The sequence below is a fragment of the Polypterus senegalus genome, chromosome 13 (genome assembly GCF_016835505.1).
Source record: "Polypterus senegalus isolate Bchr_013 chromosome 13, ASM1683550v1, whole genome shotgun sequence".
Lineage (NCBI taxonomy): Eukaryota > Metazoa > Chordata > Cladistia > Polypteriformes > Polypteridae > Polypterus > Polypterus senegalus.
This window is the reverse complement of record NC_053166.1, coordinates 158,880,164-158,899,506: the sequence shown is the minus strand read 5'-3', so window position 1 is coordinate 158,899,506 and position 19,343 is coordinate 158,880,164. Positions and strand designations below refer to the sequence as shown.

General features: G+C 43.3%; 1 protein-coding gene across 1 annotated transcript in view; it reads right to left on the bottom strand.

The window, feature by feature from the left end:
• Positions 1-19,343, bottom strand: part of cpped1 (calcineurin-like phosphoesterase domain containing 1) — a 92,788-nt gene that overhangs the window by 15,027 nt on the left and 58,418 nt on the right. The window contains exon 3 of the mRNA XM_039776397.1: positions 10,190-10,612. Coding sequence (XP_039632331.1) covers positions 10,190-10,612 — 423 coding nt within the window. The remainder of the gene's footprint in view (positions 1-10,189; positions 10,613-19,343) is intronic.

Below are 19,343 nucleotides of genomic sequence, written 5' to 3'. Positions count from 1 at the left end.
CTTTGTTTGCAGTTGTACTTATCTTGCTTCGGCACCTCCTTGTGTTAAACGAGAGGCCACAGCGCCGTGCCAGCCCTGCCGTTTCCACAGGATCCCAACGACTTTCTGATGCTCCTCTGCTCCCTGATCCTGAAGCTCCTGCAGTCCAAGCCGTGACAATGACTGGGACCACCGAGCAACATCTATCAGCCTCTTTGCTCTCCATGCAGAAAGACAGCCCCCCAATACAGGGATCAGTGATCTTTTGCTTTCACCCAGAGAATAAGCGTTCTCTCTTCAGAAGCCCAGGGGCGTCCGCTTCGCTCACTTTTCTTTTTAGCAGAGAGACAACGCGGCTGAGTGCTGACAAAAGCACAGGGTCTACTGATTCTGTTGATAATCGGGCTTTAATGAGAGCAGATTATCATTATGATAAAGTAACAATTGTGCTGTCATATTTGGTTAAAAATTACTAATGACGCGGCGCTCGCGGTTCGCATTTTGAGCAGGAGTCATAGCGTTCAGAAAAGTGATAATTATGATGTCTAGCTATGAAACTCTGAGCCTTCCCAGTGCCTAGCAGAGGCTAAAGGAAAAGGCGAACAAATGCTGTTAGAGAATGCACCATTTTAAACTAAATTCTACTTCCACTTTTTGCAATAAGCTCATACAGGGTGAGCCAAAAAGTAGCAGCACATTTCAAACGTTTATTCTACAAAAACGCTACAAGATAAAATACATTTCATAACGACAGAAGGAAGGGTGTACAAAATAGATTTGTTTTTCACTGTGTTTCAAAAACGATGCCTTCAAGGTGGTGACCATCATTAGCGAGACACGCTTCGAGACGATTTCTGAACGCTCGCGTGACTCATTTGGCCATTTTATGGCAAGCAGCGCCCTTGAGGGCTTCAAGGTTTTGAGGCCGGTGTGTGTATCGCTTTGACTTGAGAAAGAAATCGCACAGAACGAGATCAGGCGAAAGTGAAGGCCACCCAACATCGCCACGCAGGAAGATCAGCTTCTCCAGAAACATCTCCCGCGCAGGCCGTATGATCTGTCGCTTCATCCACCACATCCATTTCCTCCAGTTCTCTAGCATTTCAATGTTACGTTCTAAAGTGACAGATAGATAGATAGATAGATAGATAGATAGATAGATAGATAGATAGATAGATAGATAGATAGATAGATAGATAGATAGATAGATAGATAGATAGATAGATAGATAGATAGATAGATACTTTATTAATCCCAAGGGGAAATTCAATTCAACTGTTGGTGACCATTGCTCCACCAACCCCCTCAAAAAACTAAGGGTCTACAATGGCAAACTCTGCAACGGTGCAGAACTGTAAAACATATGCTCACTGTGTGGGGGTCTCTGATTCACAAGGGTTGGTTTCAGCCCAATAGCCAAAGTTTTGCTTATTTACACAACCATTCAAATGGAAATGTGCCTCGCCGCTGAGATCACATGACAATGATGGCATCTCGATGAATGGTTTGCAGAATGTTGGCGCACAACTCTCTACGGCTCTCCCAGTCTCTCTCAGTGAGTTGTATGGATGGTGTAGCGAGTGGCTGGGAGTGGTACCCAGCCGGGACACCCAGGAGGAGGGCTTATGCCTCTTCCAGACCACGAGGAGGTGACCACCCTGGTGGCTTTGGGGACCACGGGAACAGAGCTTACAAGCTCAACCCTATAGGGGCACGTGGTCGCCACCATGGGGCGCCCAGATGCCTGGGGAGCCCTGGCCCTCAGCACTTCTCCCACACCCGGAAGTGCTGGGGGGAAGAAGACAACCAGGGACATCCAGAGTGCTTCCTGGTGCCTGGCAGGCACGTCCGTCACACCTGGGAGGGCCGGCGAAAGGTTATCAGGAGGCACCAGGAGCTTGTCCAGGTGGGGATAAAAGGGGCCGCCTCCCTCCATTCGATGGCTGGAATCGGCAGCGGAGTAGACAAAGTCTTGGAGGAGAGGAGTGGAGGCAGGCCTGAAGAAAAGAGAGGAATTGTGAGGCCTGGACTTTGGGAGAGTTTTGGGGTTGTGTGTGGCACTTTATTCTGTATATATTGTAAATAAACATGTGTTGGCTGATCTAATGATGTCTGACTGTCTGTGTCCAGGCCAGTGTCCACAATGGAAATGAAGATCCTCATGCAAAACCATCCTCAAAGATGTGTTGGAAATGCCAGAAGGCAGAAGCGTGCTGAACGTCTAGGAGACTGCAAAATGGACACCCTTACAGCTTGGATGTGCTGAGGATCTGAGGATCTTCTCTGGTGACGCTCTGCCAAGCCTCTAAGGCAGCCATCTTTAGTTACTGCTTGTTTCGGGGGCTTGTTCTCATAAGTTTTCTCTTCAGAATATGGAAGGCCTGTTCAATTGGATAGAAATCGGGTGACTGGCTTGGCCATTTGGGAACTTTCCATTTTTAGCTTTGATAAACTCCAGTGTGGCCTCAGCAGTACGTTTGGATCATCACCTTGTTGTATGATGAAGAGCCATCTGATGACTATGGAAGCTGTTTCTGGAACTTGAGCAGATGAGATGTTTCTACACACCTCAGAATTCACTGGCATCAGCAGTTCCATCATCGATGAAGAGTGGTGTGCCAGGAGCTGCTTTTCCACAAACTGTAATCTGGCCATCCTGTTCTTGTGGCTAACTAATGGACTGCATCTTGCAGTGTGGTCTCTGGATTTCTGTTCATGAAGTCCTCTGTGGATAGTCGTCTCTGACACGTCAACATCAGCCCCCTGAAGACTGTTTGTGATCTGACAGACAGGCCACTGGTTGGGTTTTTTTTTTCTTGACCATAGTGAGGATTCTTCGGTCATCAGCAGTGGAGGTCTTTACTGGCCTACCAGTCCCTTTGAGATTACTGATGTGGCGGACTGCTGGGGCTCATGCCCAGTTGGGACACCTGGAGGATGGAAGGACTGGGACAGGAGCAATTCCTCCACCTGGAACATGAGGGCAGCCACCCTGGTGGGTGTTGGGGCCACGGTAACAGAGCTTGGAAGCTCAACTTTGTGAGGGCCTGTGGCCACCGCTAGGGGGCACCTGGATGGTTAAGAGGCCATGGTATGCAGCACTTCTGCCACATCAGGAAGTGCTACAGGAAGGTCATCAAGGAGCACATCTGGGCATTATAAAAGGGGCCGCCTAACTCAAGTCAGGAAGCCGGAGTCAGGAGGCAGAGGACAGAGCTTGAGAGTGGAGGAGTGAGGGCGGCAGAGAAGAAGGAAAGTTATATTTGTGGTAATTTGTGCAGGGTGCGTGAAGTGCAAAGGACTATAAAGATGAAAACTGAAAAAAAAAAGCACAAACATGTGTAAGTGTGCCTTGTGTCTCTCCGTGCCGGGTTAAGCACAGATATAGCGCCATCTACTGTTGCACTGAGCTCACCAGTGTGTTCTTTCTTCATGATATTCCAGAAAGTTGATTTTGTTCATCCTAAGGTTTTCTCGATGTCTCCAATGGTTTTATAAGCCTCAAAATCGCTTCTTTGACTTTCAGTGGCAGAGCTCTCGTCCTCATGTTGAACAATGGGGATTACAGGTTCCAAAGGGTAGAAGCAAGCCGAGGGGTCTTATGAAGCAAAGAAACCCACCTGAGGAATCACAAACACCTGTGACGCCGATTGTCCCAAACATTATGGTGGCCTGAAATGAGGGGGGCCATGTAGAAAAAGTGTGATGTGATAGAAATTTTTGCAAATCCCCTGAAATGAAAATCGGCAATGTGCATTTTAATCACTATGTCTCAACTGTTTGATTTGTAATTTGTAATAGTCTGAGCCGGCGCATTTTCATTCATGACAACCGACTCTAGTAACTCGATAATTGCTTTTGACTCCAACTCCACAGTCCTGCTTACAACTCTGACATGGCTTAGCCAGTGTGGATGTGCAGTAAGACTTAGATGGTTGAAGGCCAGTGGTCTCCAGCACCCAAAATGAAAGGTTCATTGACTTTTGAGGATTCTGCTCTACGGGACTCACCATCCAGTCAGTTTGTGAGGCTTCATCAATCATGGTGTTCCAGAAACTGCCCCTACCTACAAACTGATCAGACATTACGTTTTGGAGGTTTTACTGTTGCTCTACTCGCTTCATTTCTTTTTTTTGATCTGCTCATTTTCTGAACCTGTTTTTTCCATTCCACCCTTCCCAGCAGCATCAAGCGCAAGACAAGAAGAAACCCTGAATTGGCCACCATTACACCTTTACTCACAGCAGCCAATTCAGACCATCTGATCTAAGATACGCTGTAAGAGACGGACGGCGAAGGAAAGATGGGGGAAGGCAGATTTTCAAGGACACTGCCTCCCCCAAAACACTGGATGGCAGCTCCCCTGGAGTGTAACGGTGTCCTGTATCTTGGGACTTACTCAGCCCTGTTGGGTACTGTGGGTGCCACCAGGAGGATTCTATGCCTTATCCATAGCCCGGAAGTACTTCCAAGTCACGGGGACGGGAGCCCTGAAGTACATCCGGGCTGATTAAAGAACTTTAATTCTCCATCTGACTCGGAAGTGCTAGCAAGTCACATGGGACAGAAGAGTAGACGCACTTCCGGGTTAAGGACTACTGGAGACCCAACAAGAGTGCCTGAGTTGGGAGGAGGTGGACAGAGCTTGCTGGGAGTTCTGGAGGAGAGACTTTGAGAATTAAATATTATTGTGTTTATATGAGGTGCTTTAGGCACTATTTACGTGGTGTGATCAAAATTACAGTAAATGTTTTAAAAAAAGAAACGTCTATTGCAGTAAACTACGAGTCACCCTCAAAATACTCTCCTTCACTTCGAATGCACTTATACCCGATGCTCCTGCCACTTTGCGAAGCAGTTCTGGAAGTTTCCTTTCAATAGTGTCTATAGTTCAGATGTCGTGACTTCTTGGATGTCCTTAGTGGACTGAAATCGTTTGCCTTTCATGGTCATTTTCAATTTAGGGAACAGCCAGAAGTCGCACGGTGCCAGATCCGGCGAAAAAGGTGGATGCGGACACAGTGTAATGATTTTATTTGACAGAAATTGTCACGCTAGAAGGGATGCGTGACAAGGAGCGTTGTGGTGACGAAGAATGAAACCATTTTCCCCGGTTATTGATGATGAAGGATGTCCTGATCTTTTCACGGCTTCAACCGAGTAAGATCCATTACGAAATCCATCAAACCTCTTGTAAACAGTCTTAATTTTTGGTGCAGTGTCACCATAAACCTATTTTTAACATCTGATGGGTTTTCTGAGCTTTTTGCAATTTGAAACAAAATTTCATGTTAATGCGTTGTTCGATATCCGTCATTAACGACACACTTGAACTCAACAGTAGCTCACAAACGACTGACAGTATCAAACGAGTTGACACTTATCACAAACTCGGCTCTAGGGTGGACGTGCAATGAATTGTTTTGCGTTAATCTTGGATGGTGCTCTGCATCAACATTCACCATACTTTTTGATCACACCTCGTATTTAAAAGAAAAGAAATTAAACAACTTCTTGGTGCTTTTAAAACATGTTGTCAGTGTGTGTGTGTGTGTGTCGGGTTAAGCGCTGGTGTAGCACCATCTAGTGTTACAACGTACATAACAATGGGCAGTGGGAGGATGTCAGGGTATCAGAGGAAAAGCACGTGGACACAGTGAGAACGTGCAAATGTCACTCAGCCAATGATCAGGCTGGAACTGGAACTTATCGCTGTGTCCCCTTTGGACTACTAGTGTTTCATATCGATGTTTTATTGTAGCCTTGCTTGCTCTACAAGTTACACGTAAGGACGCAGGCTTTCAAAAGTGCAATGTAAAACAAGAGTTGAATTTTTGTAGAGGTGTATTAATTTCACGTACACAATACCGTCAACCTTTCCTCTCGTTTCCTCGCTCTCTTTGATTCTTTTAATCTCCACAGAGGAACGTCCCACTTTAAACAGCATTCTTGTCTGCTCCATTAATCGACACACATCACAAGATGTTTTCTAGGTCCTTTGAAGGGGCCACATCTGATCTTATGCTGGCCAGGGTCAGAGTGTTTGTTTGTGTGTGTGCGTGCGTACGTGTGTCTCATGACCACAATGCAAATCTCCCACTGACTTTTGCTTTTAATAAAATGCTTTTTTGTAATCGGTGCCATTTGTTTATTTATTTCTTATGGCCACTGCCACTCTAAAGATATCTTCAAACAGGAAGCTGTCTGCTAGGCAATGATGGATGCCTGGCAAAGAAGGTGAAAGGGGGTTTGGGGACTTCATGCTGCTCGCACTGGGGTCTCGAATTAGTCATGAATCAAAAAGCACAAGTCTGAAAAATAAAGGAGGAGGGGGCCGTAAGACGTCTTGTTCTCCTGCTTTATTTAGTTCTCCTCTCTGCTGTTGCTGCTAATTTGGCCAAAACAAAGAACTAAATTTAGGAGGTGATGTCAAATGCAGAAATAAGCAACACCAGTGAAAGAGATGTACAGCAGAAAACATTTTATGCTAACGCTCACGAGATGGCCACAGGTTCAACAAAAGACATGTCGGCATCTGCAGAGGTCTTTTCAGGAGTTCACGGCGGGCAAGCTACCACTCATTCCATCTGCCATGTTTGTACGGCTAATTGGTCACAGCAGGAAGCACAAAAGGATCACAGCACACTCAACTCGGCGGTGTGGGCAGAGGAAGCCAGTGTGACCGGCGTAAAGTCCTGGTTCCAAACTGTCAACAGAACAACTAAATCAACTGGAGTCTAACCAAGGACCACCATCTGTTCCAAAGTAATTCAGGTCTACTTATTCCCTACCGTGTATTATGCTTTGTCTGACACACATAATATTGCTCCTTATTATTTTACAAACTTCTGCTTCCTTCTTCTACAGGTTTTTTTCTCCCGAATCCAATAATATCTATGTATGTACAGTAATCCCTCCTCGATCGCTGGGGTTGCGTTCCAGAACCCCCCGCGATAGGTGAAAATCATGAAGTAGAAACCATATGTTTGTATGGTTATTTTTATATATTTTAAGCCCTTATAAACTCTCCCACCCTGTTAACATTATTATAGCCCTCTAGACATGAAATAACACCCTTTAGTCAAAAGTTTAAACTGTGCTCCATGACAAGACAGAGATGACAGTTCTTTCTCACAATTAAAAGAATGCAAACATATCTTCTCTTCAAACGAGCGCCGTCAGGAGCAAACAATCAAAAAATCAATACGTGCTGTTGGGCTTTTAAGTATGAGCACCGCGATAAAGCAGCCGCAAAGAAGGGAGCAATGTGAGGGTAGTCTTTCAGCATTTTTTTTTAGAGTAGCCTCCGTATCCACTGTGCAAACAGCCCCACTGCTCACACCCCCTCCGTCAGGAGCAGAGAACGTCAGAGAGAGAGAAACTATCAAAAATTCAATACGTGCTTTTGGGCCACCGCAATAAAGCGGCATGTCTTAGAGGAGCATCCATATCCTCTAGGCAAACCGCCCCTCTGCTCACACCCCCTCCGTCAGGCGCAGAGAATGTCAGAGAAAGACCGAGAAAAGCAAACAATCTGCTCGGGAAGCACATCGTATATCATTGAGGAGTTTTAGTTAATATGTAATACATGCTCTGATTGGGAGGCTTCTAAGCCATCCGCCAATAGCATCCCTTGTATGAAATCAACTGGGCAAACAAACTGAGGAAGCATGTACTTTAAATTAAAAGACCCATTGTCCGCAGAAATCTGCGAACCAGTGAAAAATCCGTGATATATATTTAGATATGCTTACATTTAAAATCCGCGATGGAGTGAAGCCGCGAAAGTCGAAGCGCGATATAGCGAGGGATTACTGTATGTACAGAATGCAAAGTCAACTGATTGGCTGACTGATTCACTTGCTCACTCATCAACAAAGCCCCCGTTTTCCATGACTTAAAACGCTGACATTTGGCAGGACTATACATCTAGGGCACTAGGCACTCAGTAGGTAGTAAGAAAAGACATTTTGATATATCAATATTTAGGGGTAAACCCTAACCCTCCACATTGAAAAACTCAAAAATGCTTTGAAATTTGGTGAAGTTACTGAAAAAGAAGAATATTGACCAACCATTTTTTTCCATTTGTTAATACGTATTATTAAATAATGGTGTGCACTGTGCTTAGAGTGGGCTTTAGGCAAAAGAATGACAGAGCAGAAGCAATTGACGGGCAAGCCAGCAGCACCACTAACCACTAATATAAGGTTTACAAGCACGTTAAAGAAGGGGTGGTGTCCTGGACAGGAAAAAGAGACATGTTCATGCTTGTAATGTAAATTGAGGTGTGAAACGGATGGGTAAAGATCGGTGAAGCTCAAGGAAGATGTGGAGCTCAATGGCTAGCGAGTGTGCTATCAACCATGAGTGCAGGTGCTGGCCGCTGTAGCTGTGAGTGCAGGTGTTGCTTTGCTAGAAGTGAAAAGGGAAGATGAAGAGGCAGAAGTGGCGCCTTCCGATCCAAGACAAGCCTAGACAAATGGCATCACTTTAAACTTCATGGGCTCCATTAACATCTATTTACTTTGAAAGGGGGCACCCACCCCAGCCCCCAAAATCGTTTACATTCTCATGCTCGTCTACTTTGCACAGCAATTCCTCACCCCCTCCACTCTCCAAAATTCTTTACATATACATTCACATCTGTGGACTTTAAAGGGGAACCACAAACAACTGATGAAAAACTGGAAAAAGAAATACTTAAGTGGATGACATAAGCAAATGAAAATCATAAAAAATCCAATAATGCTAATACAGAGAAATTCACTCGAAAGAGACCTCGAATATTCTGTTGTAACTCCCGTTCGGATGAAGCAATCTGAACCAAAAGGATACACTCTATACCTTGGCGTATGTGTAATCGATTGCATTACATGCGATGCTGGAAGTGGCTTCCGTTGTTGGCCAGACACATTTCGACGTGGCGCTCCATGTTCCTGAATGTATCAGCAAGCATCTCTCTTAAGGGGAGGGTGTTATAGCAGCAATTTCATGTCAGATGTTTTCCTTCAAATCTTTACAGTGCAAGGCCTGTTCTGATAGGCTTCTCCATTGAGCATATCCCAAAGGAAGAAGTCCGGTTGTGTCAGATCCAGTGACCGCGGTTGCCAAAGCCCCTTTGAAATGACCCTGTTGCCAAAGGAGGACACAATTTCAGCTATGCTACTTGCTGATTTGTGTGACACTTTGCTCCATCTTACTGGAAGTCACCTTCCGTTAACTCGCAATCATCCAGTTGATTCGGACATTGACCGTGAAGATGCACTGCTCAATATTGTACACCACCATCCTGATGAAAAGCCTAATGATTGAGTGAAGGGGTACAGGCGGTACACACCCAGAAGCTGCAAACGGAGGTTAAACGTTGCGACGGCTGCCCGGCGCCTACCTCATCGCTCCGACGCAGGGGCATCCCAGCCTGTTTGAGGCTCCATATACTGAGGAGCACATTGCACGTTGTTTCGTTCAGATTGCTTCGGCCTAGCGACAGTTATTACAGAATATTTAGGGCCTCTTTCGAGTGAATCTCCCTGTATTACATACTTCTATTTCACATTGTTCATATTGATCACCAGTTTCAATTCTAAAGAATGCATTTTCCTGTTAAAATTGTTCTTTGCAATCAAAGTGAACCAAAGTCGAGTCGCTAGGTGAAGCAGGAATGTTTTCCTTAAGGCCAATTGTGTATAGCACGTCCAAGAGTATGCAGCTCCAGTGACCTAATCATATTATTATTACTTATTATTTGACTGACGCATTTATCCAAGGTGACTTACAGCATTTGAGATAAGATTGGTAGCACTTCACATGCTTGGAAAACCAAAAGAAGTGACTTGCTCGTGTGGTTGCGCAGTGTCAGTACGAGGATTTGAACCCCCAACCTCCAGGTTTGAAGTGCTAGGTCCAAACAGTTAATCACTGCACCACACTGCCTGCCAATTATATTAGCCCTTGGTAAACAAAACTGAAAATACTATGCACCCAAAATCACTCAGTTACATAGTACTTCTGACACACTCGATTAACCGATTATGGCACTATAACTGGCGCCCAATGTCTTATGAAACGTGCTGGGTGAAGCCAGGTAACACAACTAGTTTTAAAATGCAATGAGCCAGAGCCTATCCTGGCAGGAATGTTTCCTAGGCGGGCTACCAGCCTACTGTAGGACATTTCTGACCTCACTTGTCCTTAACACCAAACATACCTGCTTTTCTGAATTTTCCAAGAAGCTCCTGTCGCACAGGTCTCTTTAGGTTGAAGTAGTCGTGTTCTTCCTCAAAAGAGTTCACAAAAAGCGGGATGTGCTGAAAGACGACGACGTGGCGGCACTTTCGCTGGGAGGCTTCATCTAGTTGTTGCGAGAGCCATGCATCATGGGCCTGATGCAGCTCAGGGCAGGCTGAGGAGTCAAAGAAAAGCTGCGAGTTGAGCACCAGGAACAGGACGCCCCCAACCCAGAAGCTGAAGTAGTCATCGCCCCAGGAATGACAGTAATCGGTCACAGTCTGTGCACTGGGAGTGTTGCCGAGGTCATGGTTTCCACTGACAAACACGAGAGGGATAGCAGGGTTCACTTTCTGCAGGGCATTTTTCAGGTCCCTCTCCTGTGCCTCCCTCCACTGTGTACCTAAAAAAGAAAAAATAAGGAAAAAAGGGAATGTGAAAAGACTGATAGGATACCCATCGGTTCTGTGCCACCAATTTCCACAGCATAAATTATACAGAAAATGATTAATATTTATAGCAAATAAAGAACCCTTTTACAGCAAGTGACAGATACTCACAATTAATGAAAGTCCTGTTCTGCTAAACGCACGTCCTTATGACTCATTCGTCAAGACTGCTCTCTGGTGAGAATTTTCATAAAGAACGTCAGTAGCCTTAATATTCAAAAGCGCTAAAGAGGCCCTTTTCTTAGTCCATATCATCATTTCATTTCAAGCGGTCTACTTCCGACTGAGACTTGCACAAATGTTGGGCGCCTTCAATAAAAAGTGAGGAGGCATCCTGGGGCTTACCATTCAGTTTGGTCTATGGGTGTAGAATAGATGAAGCTCTTGGGCTGAAGGTTAAGGCAAGGAGTACAGGTAAGAGGAGAACAGGTGAGAAGTCCATAGAGGGTCAGTCCTCGGGCTGAACTTTTTAGGCACACTCAGATATAATGCTGGTCTGTCTTTCTGTCCGCATGAAACAACTTGACTCTCAGTGGGCCAAGTTTGTTGAAGCTTAGCACAGTGTGGTGATGTGAAATGTTGCATACAAGTTGAAAAATATTTTGTATGTCTTTATTTGTAACTTAAACAATGTCAGTGTTACATTATTGATAACACCAGCAATGGTTTGATGGTTTAAGAACCCCTTCCCCCCTTTTAGGAATGAGTCTCTTTGTAATTTTACAACAGGGTTGGAGGAAGTGCCTCAAACAAGTTTGACCAATATTTCTCTGCTAAAGTCTCTCAGTCAACCCCATAGGTAGGCCAGGCTGCCTAATGGTCAACCTTTTCCTTAACACATGGTTTGGAGGGCAGGTGTACAGCTGTTCTAACCTATCTCCCCATTGGTCTGAAGCAAGGCGGTCTGGATTGGCTTGTATCAGAAGCCTTTAAGTACCATGACGTCCTATTGGCTGTAGGAGTTGGACAGAAAACCTATACATTTGCTTGTTTTACCTCACCCTCTCTCTCATCAAACTGATGAAGGACCATCACACACCGTGAACTGAAAAGGTCAACACAATGAAGATCACAACTTGGCTGCCACACTGAGACAGGCATGCGGCCTGTTCTGAAGAAAGCCGACCATAAATGAGGACTTAGCTGGAGACATTTAAAGTAAATAAGTCTGAAACTACACATCAGCATTTAACAGGTTGTATGGTTGCTAATATTCAAATGCACTTTGCATATTATTATTTATAAATATTATCAATAATACATTATTTAAATTGTAACTTAACTCCTGCTTGTCTTTTACTATACCTAATTGCCCGAGGTTATAAATGTAGAATGGAAGGTGGAGAGAAGTTATATGGTACAATACCTTATAAACAGTGATAAGTCTGTGAGATTTGAGGCATTCTGACAAAGACTACATATTAATAATACAAAAGGGGAAAGTAGAGTAATAGAGAGCTCTACCAAGACAAAACACACAGTTACGTCGTCTCCATGGAAATTTGTCGGGAGAGTTCCGTTTTCTTTGATACATCTCAAACAGCACGCCATACCCATTTTTGAAAATGACAAAAATCACCCATTAAAAAGTGCTGACAAATTTCTGAATCTTAAAACCGTAAAACATTCTGTGCAACTTCAATTACGGATAAGTTTACGGTTTCAAATGTACCTTGAGAGAAGTCCCTTTAACTTGTACATTTTCCTCCTTTTACACGTCTGACTAGTGACTCCCGACAGCAAAATCCATCCACTATAAAAAAAAAGTCACTCAAATGCTGAGAGGAGCGAGCGCACACAAGCCAAAAAAAAAAAGTCACTAATTGAGAAATGAACATAGGAGGAAATGTTTTGTAAGCACAGAATGAACAAATATGGACGCAACACCAACACAGGGCTCCATTATCTGCATAACTGAATGTTTCTGTGACACAATCATTTACCAACAAAGCTCCAGACCTGCTCTCCCTCATGGTCTGAAGCCGCCAACAATTTTACCTTGAGACTTTCAGAGTTCTAACTCTCTATTGAGAACTTTGTTAAAAAAAAAAAATATATATATATATATATATAAAATCTGAAATACACTATATTATAATAAAAAAAAAATCGTGCAACGAGACATGACTTTTTGAAGAGACTTTTTGGAAGGAAGTCCCACAAGATGGAGACTTTTGCCATGAGATTTTTTCAAGTCCCGCCATACTTACTAATATTTTCAAACAAAACCACAGTCATCAGGTGCATTCTGGCATTTAACCTGGACAGACACCAATCCATTAAAGGGCTTAGTTATGAACACACACACACACACTTATGAAGATCCAGTTTAGAATCACCCATTCATCTAAATATGGCAGCAAAAAATGATGAAGTCAAACAAATTAATATGAAAACTGTTGATTGGTTACACAGCACATTGGTTAAATGCGTATCAACTCTGACTCTGCTGAAACAGTTGGCAGTGATGGTGTGGAAGATGAAAACATCAACTTACAATATCACGAAGAATATATACAAGTGTTAACACCGGCCGGTCTTCCACCGCATGAATTACTGTAGAAAGAAGGACGTATCCTAATGTTATTGTGTAATTTATGTCTGAGTGATGGGCTATGCAATAGGACAAGATTAATTGTATTCAAAATTGGTCAAACAATTCTAACATGTAAAATTTTAACAGGCGACAAGAAAGGTAATGCAGTACATCTTCAGGGGATAACATGAAACACCGAAGGAGATCTTGATATGCCATTCGTATTAAAACGTTTATACAGTTTCCCGTTAGAATAGCTTTTGCTATGAAAATTAACAAATCACAGGGACAAACATTCGAAAAAGTTGGTTTATTTATTAGAGAGAATGAAACAATATTCTCTCACATTGCGTTTTCACGATGTAACTCAATTCAATGCAATGTTGACGAAAAGTTAATTCCAAATATTGTTTTAACTTAAGTTTTAAAGTAAACGTGAAAATAATGCATATGTAACAATTCCCATGAAAATAACATTCTCTTTAAACTGTATATCCAGTTAACCAACCCAGGGGTTGGCGAGCGAAGCCACTTCAACCACCACCCATGTGCAGCAATCAACCTGGATGTTACAACAGCAGCCATTTTTTGCGCCACGCATTACCTATGGATAAGGGGTGAGACAGATTGCCAATTGTGAGACAGGAGGCCAGAATGACCAGGCCATGGTGGGCAATTTTTTTTTCTGGACATCAGAATAGACAACTACTCTTTACGTAAGATGCCCAGGGATCTTTCATGACCACAGAGAGTCTGGACCTCAGGTTTTACATCTCATCTGAAGGACGGCGCCATTTTTACAGCACAGCGTCCTCATCACTGCACTGGGGCATTGGGGTCTACATTCAGTCCACAGGGTAAGCACCCCCTGATGGCCTTGCCAACACCTGTTCCACCAGCAGACCAAGTTTTTCCTGTGGTCTCCCATCCAAGTACTGTCCAGGTCTGAACATGCTTAGCTTCAGGCGGATGATCTGTTCTGAAGTGCAAGTCGTTACAAAATATATTAGCGTGCAGGAACTTTCTCCAAAACAATTTAGCAGTCAGCATGTCTGGTTGTAACATGAGTGACCTTTTAGAAACTGCAAACAGAATGGAAAACACCTTGGAAACACTTACTACACCTGTCAGGAAAATGATTCCGTGTTACAAACATTCGGAAACTTGAATTTTTATCCATGCATTCCATCCTTTTTCCAACCCGCTGAATCCGAACACAGGGTCACGGGAGTCTGCTGGAGCCAATCCCAGCCAACACAGGGCACAAGACAGGAACCAGTCCTGGGCAGGATTTTTATTTTTTCTATTTATCTGAATGTTACTCTGTAAGGAAACCTAGTTTTAAAAAACGGGGCTGAACCAATAAAAGGAATCAAATAAAACTTGACTTTCCAAAAATGACCCCCGACAATGAATATTAGCAACTGTGACGTCACCGGGGCTGTATAGCCACCCTAACCTGGACACACACAGGCAGTTTAGTGCACAATCACCAGCACCAACACACAGTGCCTTCTTGTCGCCAGTCCATCCGCCTGCACTCCTCCTCCTCAGGCCTTGTCTTCTTCCTCCCGTCTCGGGCCTCCCAATGGAGTGAGGCGGCTCCTTTTTATAGGGCACCCGGAAGGATTCCAGGTGCCCAATGTGCTTCTTCTGGCCACACCTCCGGGTGTGACGGAAGTGTGACCAAAGAAGGCCCTGGAAAGGTCCATGTGTCCCCTGGTGGTGGCCACGGTTGCCATGCTCATAATCCGAGGCCCCACTGGAAAACCAAGGGGGCTGTCCTCTATCGGCCAGGAGGAAAAATTATCCTGATAATACTCTTACCCCGGTCCTTCCACACACTGGGCTTCCTGGCCGGGTAAGGATTCCGGCCACTTGCCACACATCATGTCGCATATACTTCTGTACCTCCTCCTTCTGCATAATAAGGCTGCATCTTTTGTATCTATATCTTGAGATATGTTCCCCTCATTATCATGTGGTTATCCGCAGTCAAAAAGGGAACATGAAAAGGAGAAATGGGGAAAACTGCTAAACCGTCAACTGCTACTAAGCAGGGCTCCACGGCTTTCTTTTCTGGACCATGTATGCCTCTTATGAAACCCTCCTGGCATCAGCAAGCACAGAATATTTTCTCCGACTTTCATTCCCTTGCCTTGCTCAGCCGGCCAAAATGTTTGAAAATGCCGGCTATTATTCCAGCGTCTGGTTTCTAAAGGCACCTGCTCCATCTCAAGGACACTTCTTTTCACAGACACAAGCCGTGGCATCTTTTTATTGTCTTTTGTACTTAATTACTTCTCTCACTGTGTATTTTCATTTTTGGCATCTCCACTTGTTTGCATTTTACACATAAAAAAACTCAGTTGCACAATTACAAGTGTCTGAGCTGACCCTTACCATCTCATTTCAACAACCATCTTCCTAACCTCCCAGGATTTTTTTTTCATTAATGTAATCAAAGCTCCAAGACCACCTCTCACCGTATGAGGATGACCCTTAATTTGATACAAAAACAACCCATTTTTTGAATAAACAAGCACTTTGTCGTAGGTTGCCTACCCACGAGCGTGAGGAGTTTGGGTGTGCCATGTGTTAGAGCGCAAGTGAAGATCTCAGCCATAAAAGCATTTCTTTCTAACTGCCTAAGTAATTCAATATGTCACTTTTCTGCTCATACCTAGTTTGGTTTCCATTGCATTTTTTCTAAGATATTTTGGAAGAAAAATTTAGTGTCTGTGAAACCTGGGAATGCCTCACGTTAGTAATGTTACTGTCATGATCATCAACTGATTTCATCGTACACAGTCAACTCCGGATAACTCGATAATCTGGTTCACTAGATAAAATTCCACGACCGCAACTAAATATTCAGAGCGACACATTAAAAAAATATTTGTTTTGCTCGATATCGGATAACTCGATAATCTGCTTAATTCGATAAAATTTAGGCCTCCCCAATTGACAAAAATCTGCTCAACTTGATATTCTACTGCCCAAATACACATTGCATTTATTCATTTTACAGGTGCAAAAAAACTGAACGTTATGTCTGCTTTATCTTTGGCAGCTGAGGAATCTTCGTCAAGTGTTTGAAGGTCTCGAGCCATCTTCACGTGATTTTTGCGTTGCATCTGGGGGGACAATGAAGACATCCTGAAGTCGGCAAAAAGAACCTGTGGAAGTGGTCCGTCATCTCGGAAAGAGTTGTAAGAGTTGAGTTTGAACCCTGGTCCAATGTGCACCTAGCATGTGTCCGAGTCTGTTATTTTAGGATTTATTACTATGATAAATGCATTTTTGTTATTTATATAACCCAGCGTTTCTCAACCTTTAAGTATTTGCGACCCGAGTTCTCATAACAGTTTTAATCGCACCCCACCCACCCCAACATTTATTTGAAATGTAGATGCATATTTTATTATACCTACTTAATTTTTATCGACATTTATCGAACTCTATATTTATTAATCTAGTATCAGAATGTAGTTTAAGTTAATTTGTTTTGGTTTCAACAGAAGGTTTTTTCATATTTTTGATTCTTGTTTTCTTTTATCCACATCTTCGTGCCCCCCTAGGGGGGCCCACCCCACAGATTGAGAAACACTGATATAACCCATTAAGAGAAAATGATGCATTTTATGGCATAATTTTTTTTCTATATTTTCGCTTGTACTAAGTTTCCTGTTTTTGTACCATGCTGGACCATAAAGAATTAGGTCTTAGGCCAGGTTTATACTTCAAGCAACGCATGCTCCAGCGGACACTCCTGCTACACAAGCGTTTTTTTTGTTTATACTTGCACACGTACTTTACGTAAATCTGGAAAAATCCAGCAGGTGGCAGTGTGAGATATCATCACGGTGAGAACAGGTTTGGCTTTGCTGTGTTGTGAATTGCCTGGAACATCCATTAAATTCCGATGACACCTTACTACGATATCTCTGAAAAGAATGTTTAATGATTACATCCATTAATCCAGGGATGTGTCCATTCCAGCAAGTATTGGGCACGAGGCAGAAACAATCCCTGGACGGGATATCAGCTCATCGCAAGATGAATACACGCACACGCATACACACACTGGCGTCACTTTAGTGTCACCAAATCTGCATATCTTTGGAAGGAAACCGGAGCCCACTGTGGAAACCCAGCAGGAAAACTTGCAAACTCCAGGCAGGGAACACCAGCGACGTGACTCCCTGCGAGACAGCAGCGCTACCGCTCCGCTACTGTGCCACCCCCATTTGTGTAATTATTAGTATTCATTATTTAAAGGAAATTAACGATTTATCTGTAAAATGTAACATACATACTTTAATGCATTTCATCGTGAAAGTGAAATCAAGTATAAGTCTAAGGATTCTAAATGTGCAGAGAGCTGGAGTATCATAAATGTAATGTGTTCTGTGTGGTGATCTATTGCTGTTTGCCGGTGCTGTCAGGTCAGGAGGATACCTCAGAAAAAAAAGATGGCACAAAAGATGGCATGCGAGATTTTTAAAATGTATCGTGTCATTACGATTGGGAATATGCGACGACTGAATATAAAAGCACCACGATCGCATCTGTAAGTCTGCATTTTGCTTCACCACATAGAACCATTCATCAAACATCGAAGCGCGCACATCGATCCTGTAGGATCCGCATAGCGGCTTTCTGTCACATGTAGATAGTAAACAGAGACTCTGACGACACGTCCCGACTTGATCACACTGCGCTGGTACTGCGTCACGTTAATTTCTGAGGAGCTGCTCAGAGTACGCGTCAAATGAACGTGAAGTATAAATGAGCCCTTAGTCTTATTGTTCAAAACCGAATAAACCTGTAGGGGAACTCAAACGTCTCCTAAAATAAGAATAAAAATAATACATCTAAAAAGTCACGTACCTCCAAAACTAACAGGACTATCAATCAAATTGTGGCCACCTGAGGTATCAACATCTGGAAGTCCCGTTAGCAACTAGGTGTAACCGATCATGTTAAAAGATTTCTATTTATGTAATAAATTCCTTGTAAAGAATAGTGACCTAATCAATGAATTGTATTAATTGAGTGCAGAGGATACTTTTTTCTTTGTATGGTGGCTAACACGTATTGCACTTCTTACCTCTTCTGAGATTTAGATAAAGAATAACGACTGACACTTTCTCCTGCCTGTGTTTTATTGCTTAAACTCGGGGCATTTCAGCGGGGGGGTGTCTGTATTCATAATTTTCTTCCACAGAGTTTCTGTGCAATTTGATTCTTCGTGGAAAAATCCAGCTGCACAAAAGCAGTTGACGATTGTGCTTTTCTTCACTGCATCCCATGATTCCCGGAGAAGCTCCACAGCATCCAGTAGAATGAAAGAATAGTCAATGTTTTCATCGTGATCTGTCAGCCGCCTTAGTGCCAGCCTTCTTTGGTAGAAGTGCTTGATGTTCTTAATGCTGCCACCCATCCATCGGCTGTGTTAGTGCAGTAGTTTTGGCATGAAGAAAGAAGAGCCCGATTTGTTGTAAATTTGTGACATGAGGAAGTGCCAGCTGGCTGCGCGGGTGTTTTTTGAAACACTGGATTGTTATTTGCTCTCAGCCATTCAGCCTCATGAACATGCTTTACAAGATCATTTCTCATTGGTGAAAATTTCAAATAACATGTAAAAGCCTCGGGGTACTGCAACAAGCGTGTAGGGGAAAAAAAAAAAAAAAAATTACTTAAAAAGTCATATCCAGCTATATCGATAATCCGGTTAACTCGGTAATTAATTTGAGCACAGAGAATATCGAGTTATCCACAGCTGACTATCACTATTCAAGTGAAAAGTCTGCACTTAAAGCAGTTTAACCCTGAGTGGCATTTTATTTAGCGCAATGCTCACTTCTGAGACAAATGGTAGCAATGGATCTACTGAGCAACAGAAGAGCACAAACACTTACTTTGCCCTCCATAACGTTTGGGACAAAGACACATTTTTCCTTGATTTAGCCCTCTGCTCCACTGTTTATAATTATAAATCAAAATTTGGATGTGGTTAACGTGCACATTGCAGACTTTCATTTAAGGGGATCTGCATACATTTTACTCACCCTACACTTTTTCTATATGGTCTCCCCACTTCATGTACCATAATGTTTGGTGTCACAGGTGTTATTGATTCCTCA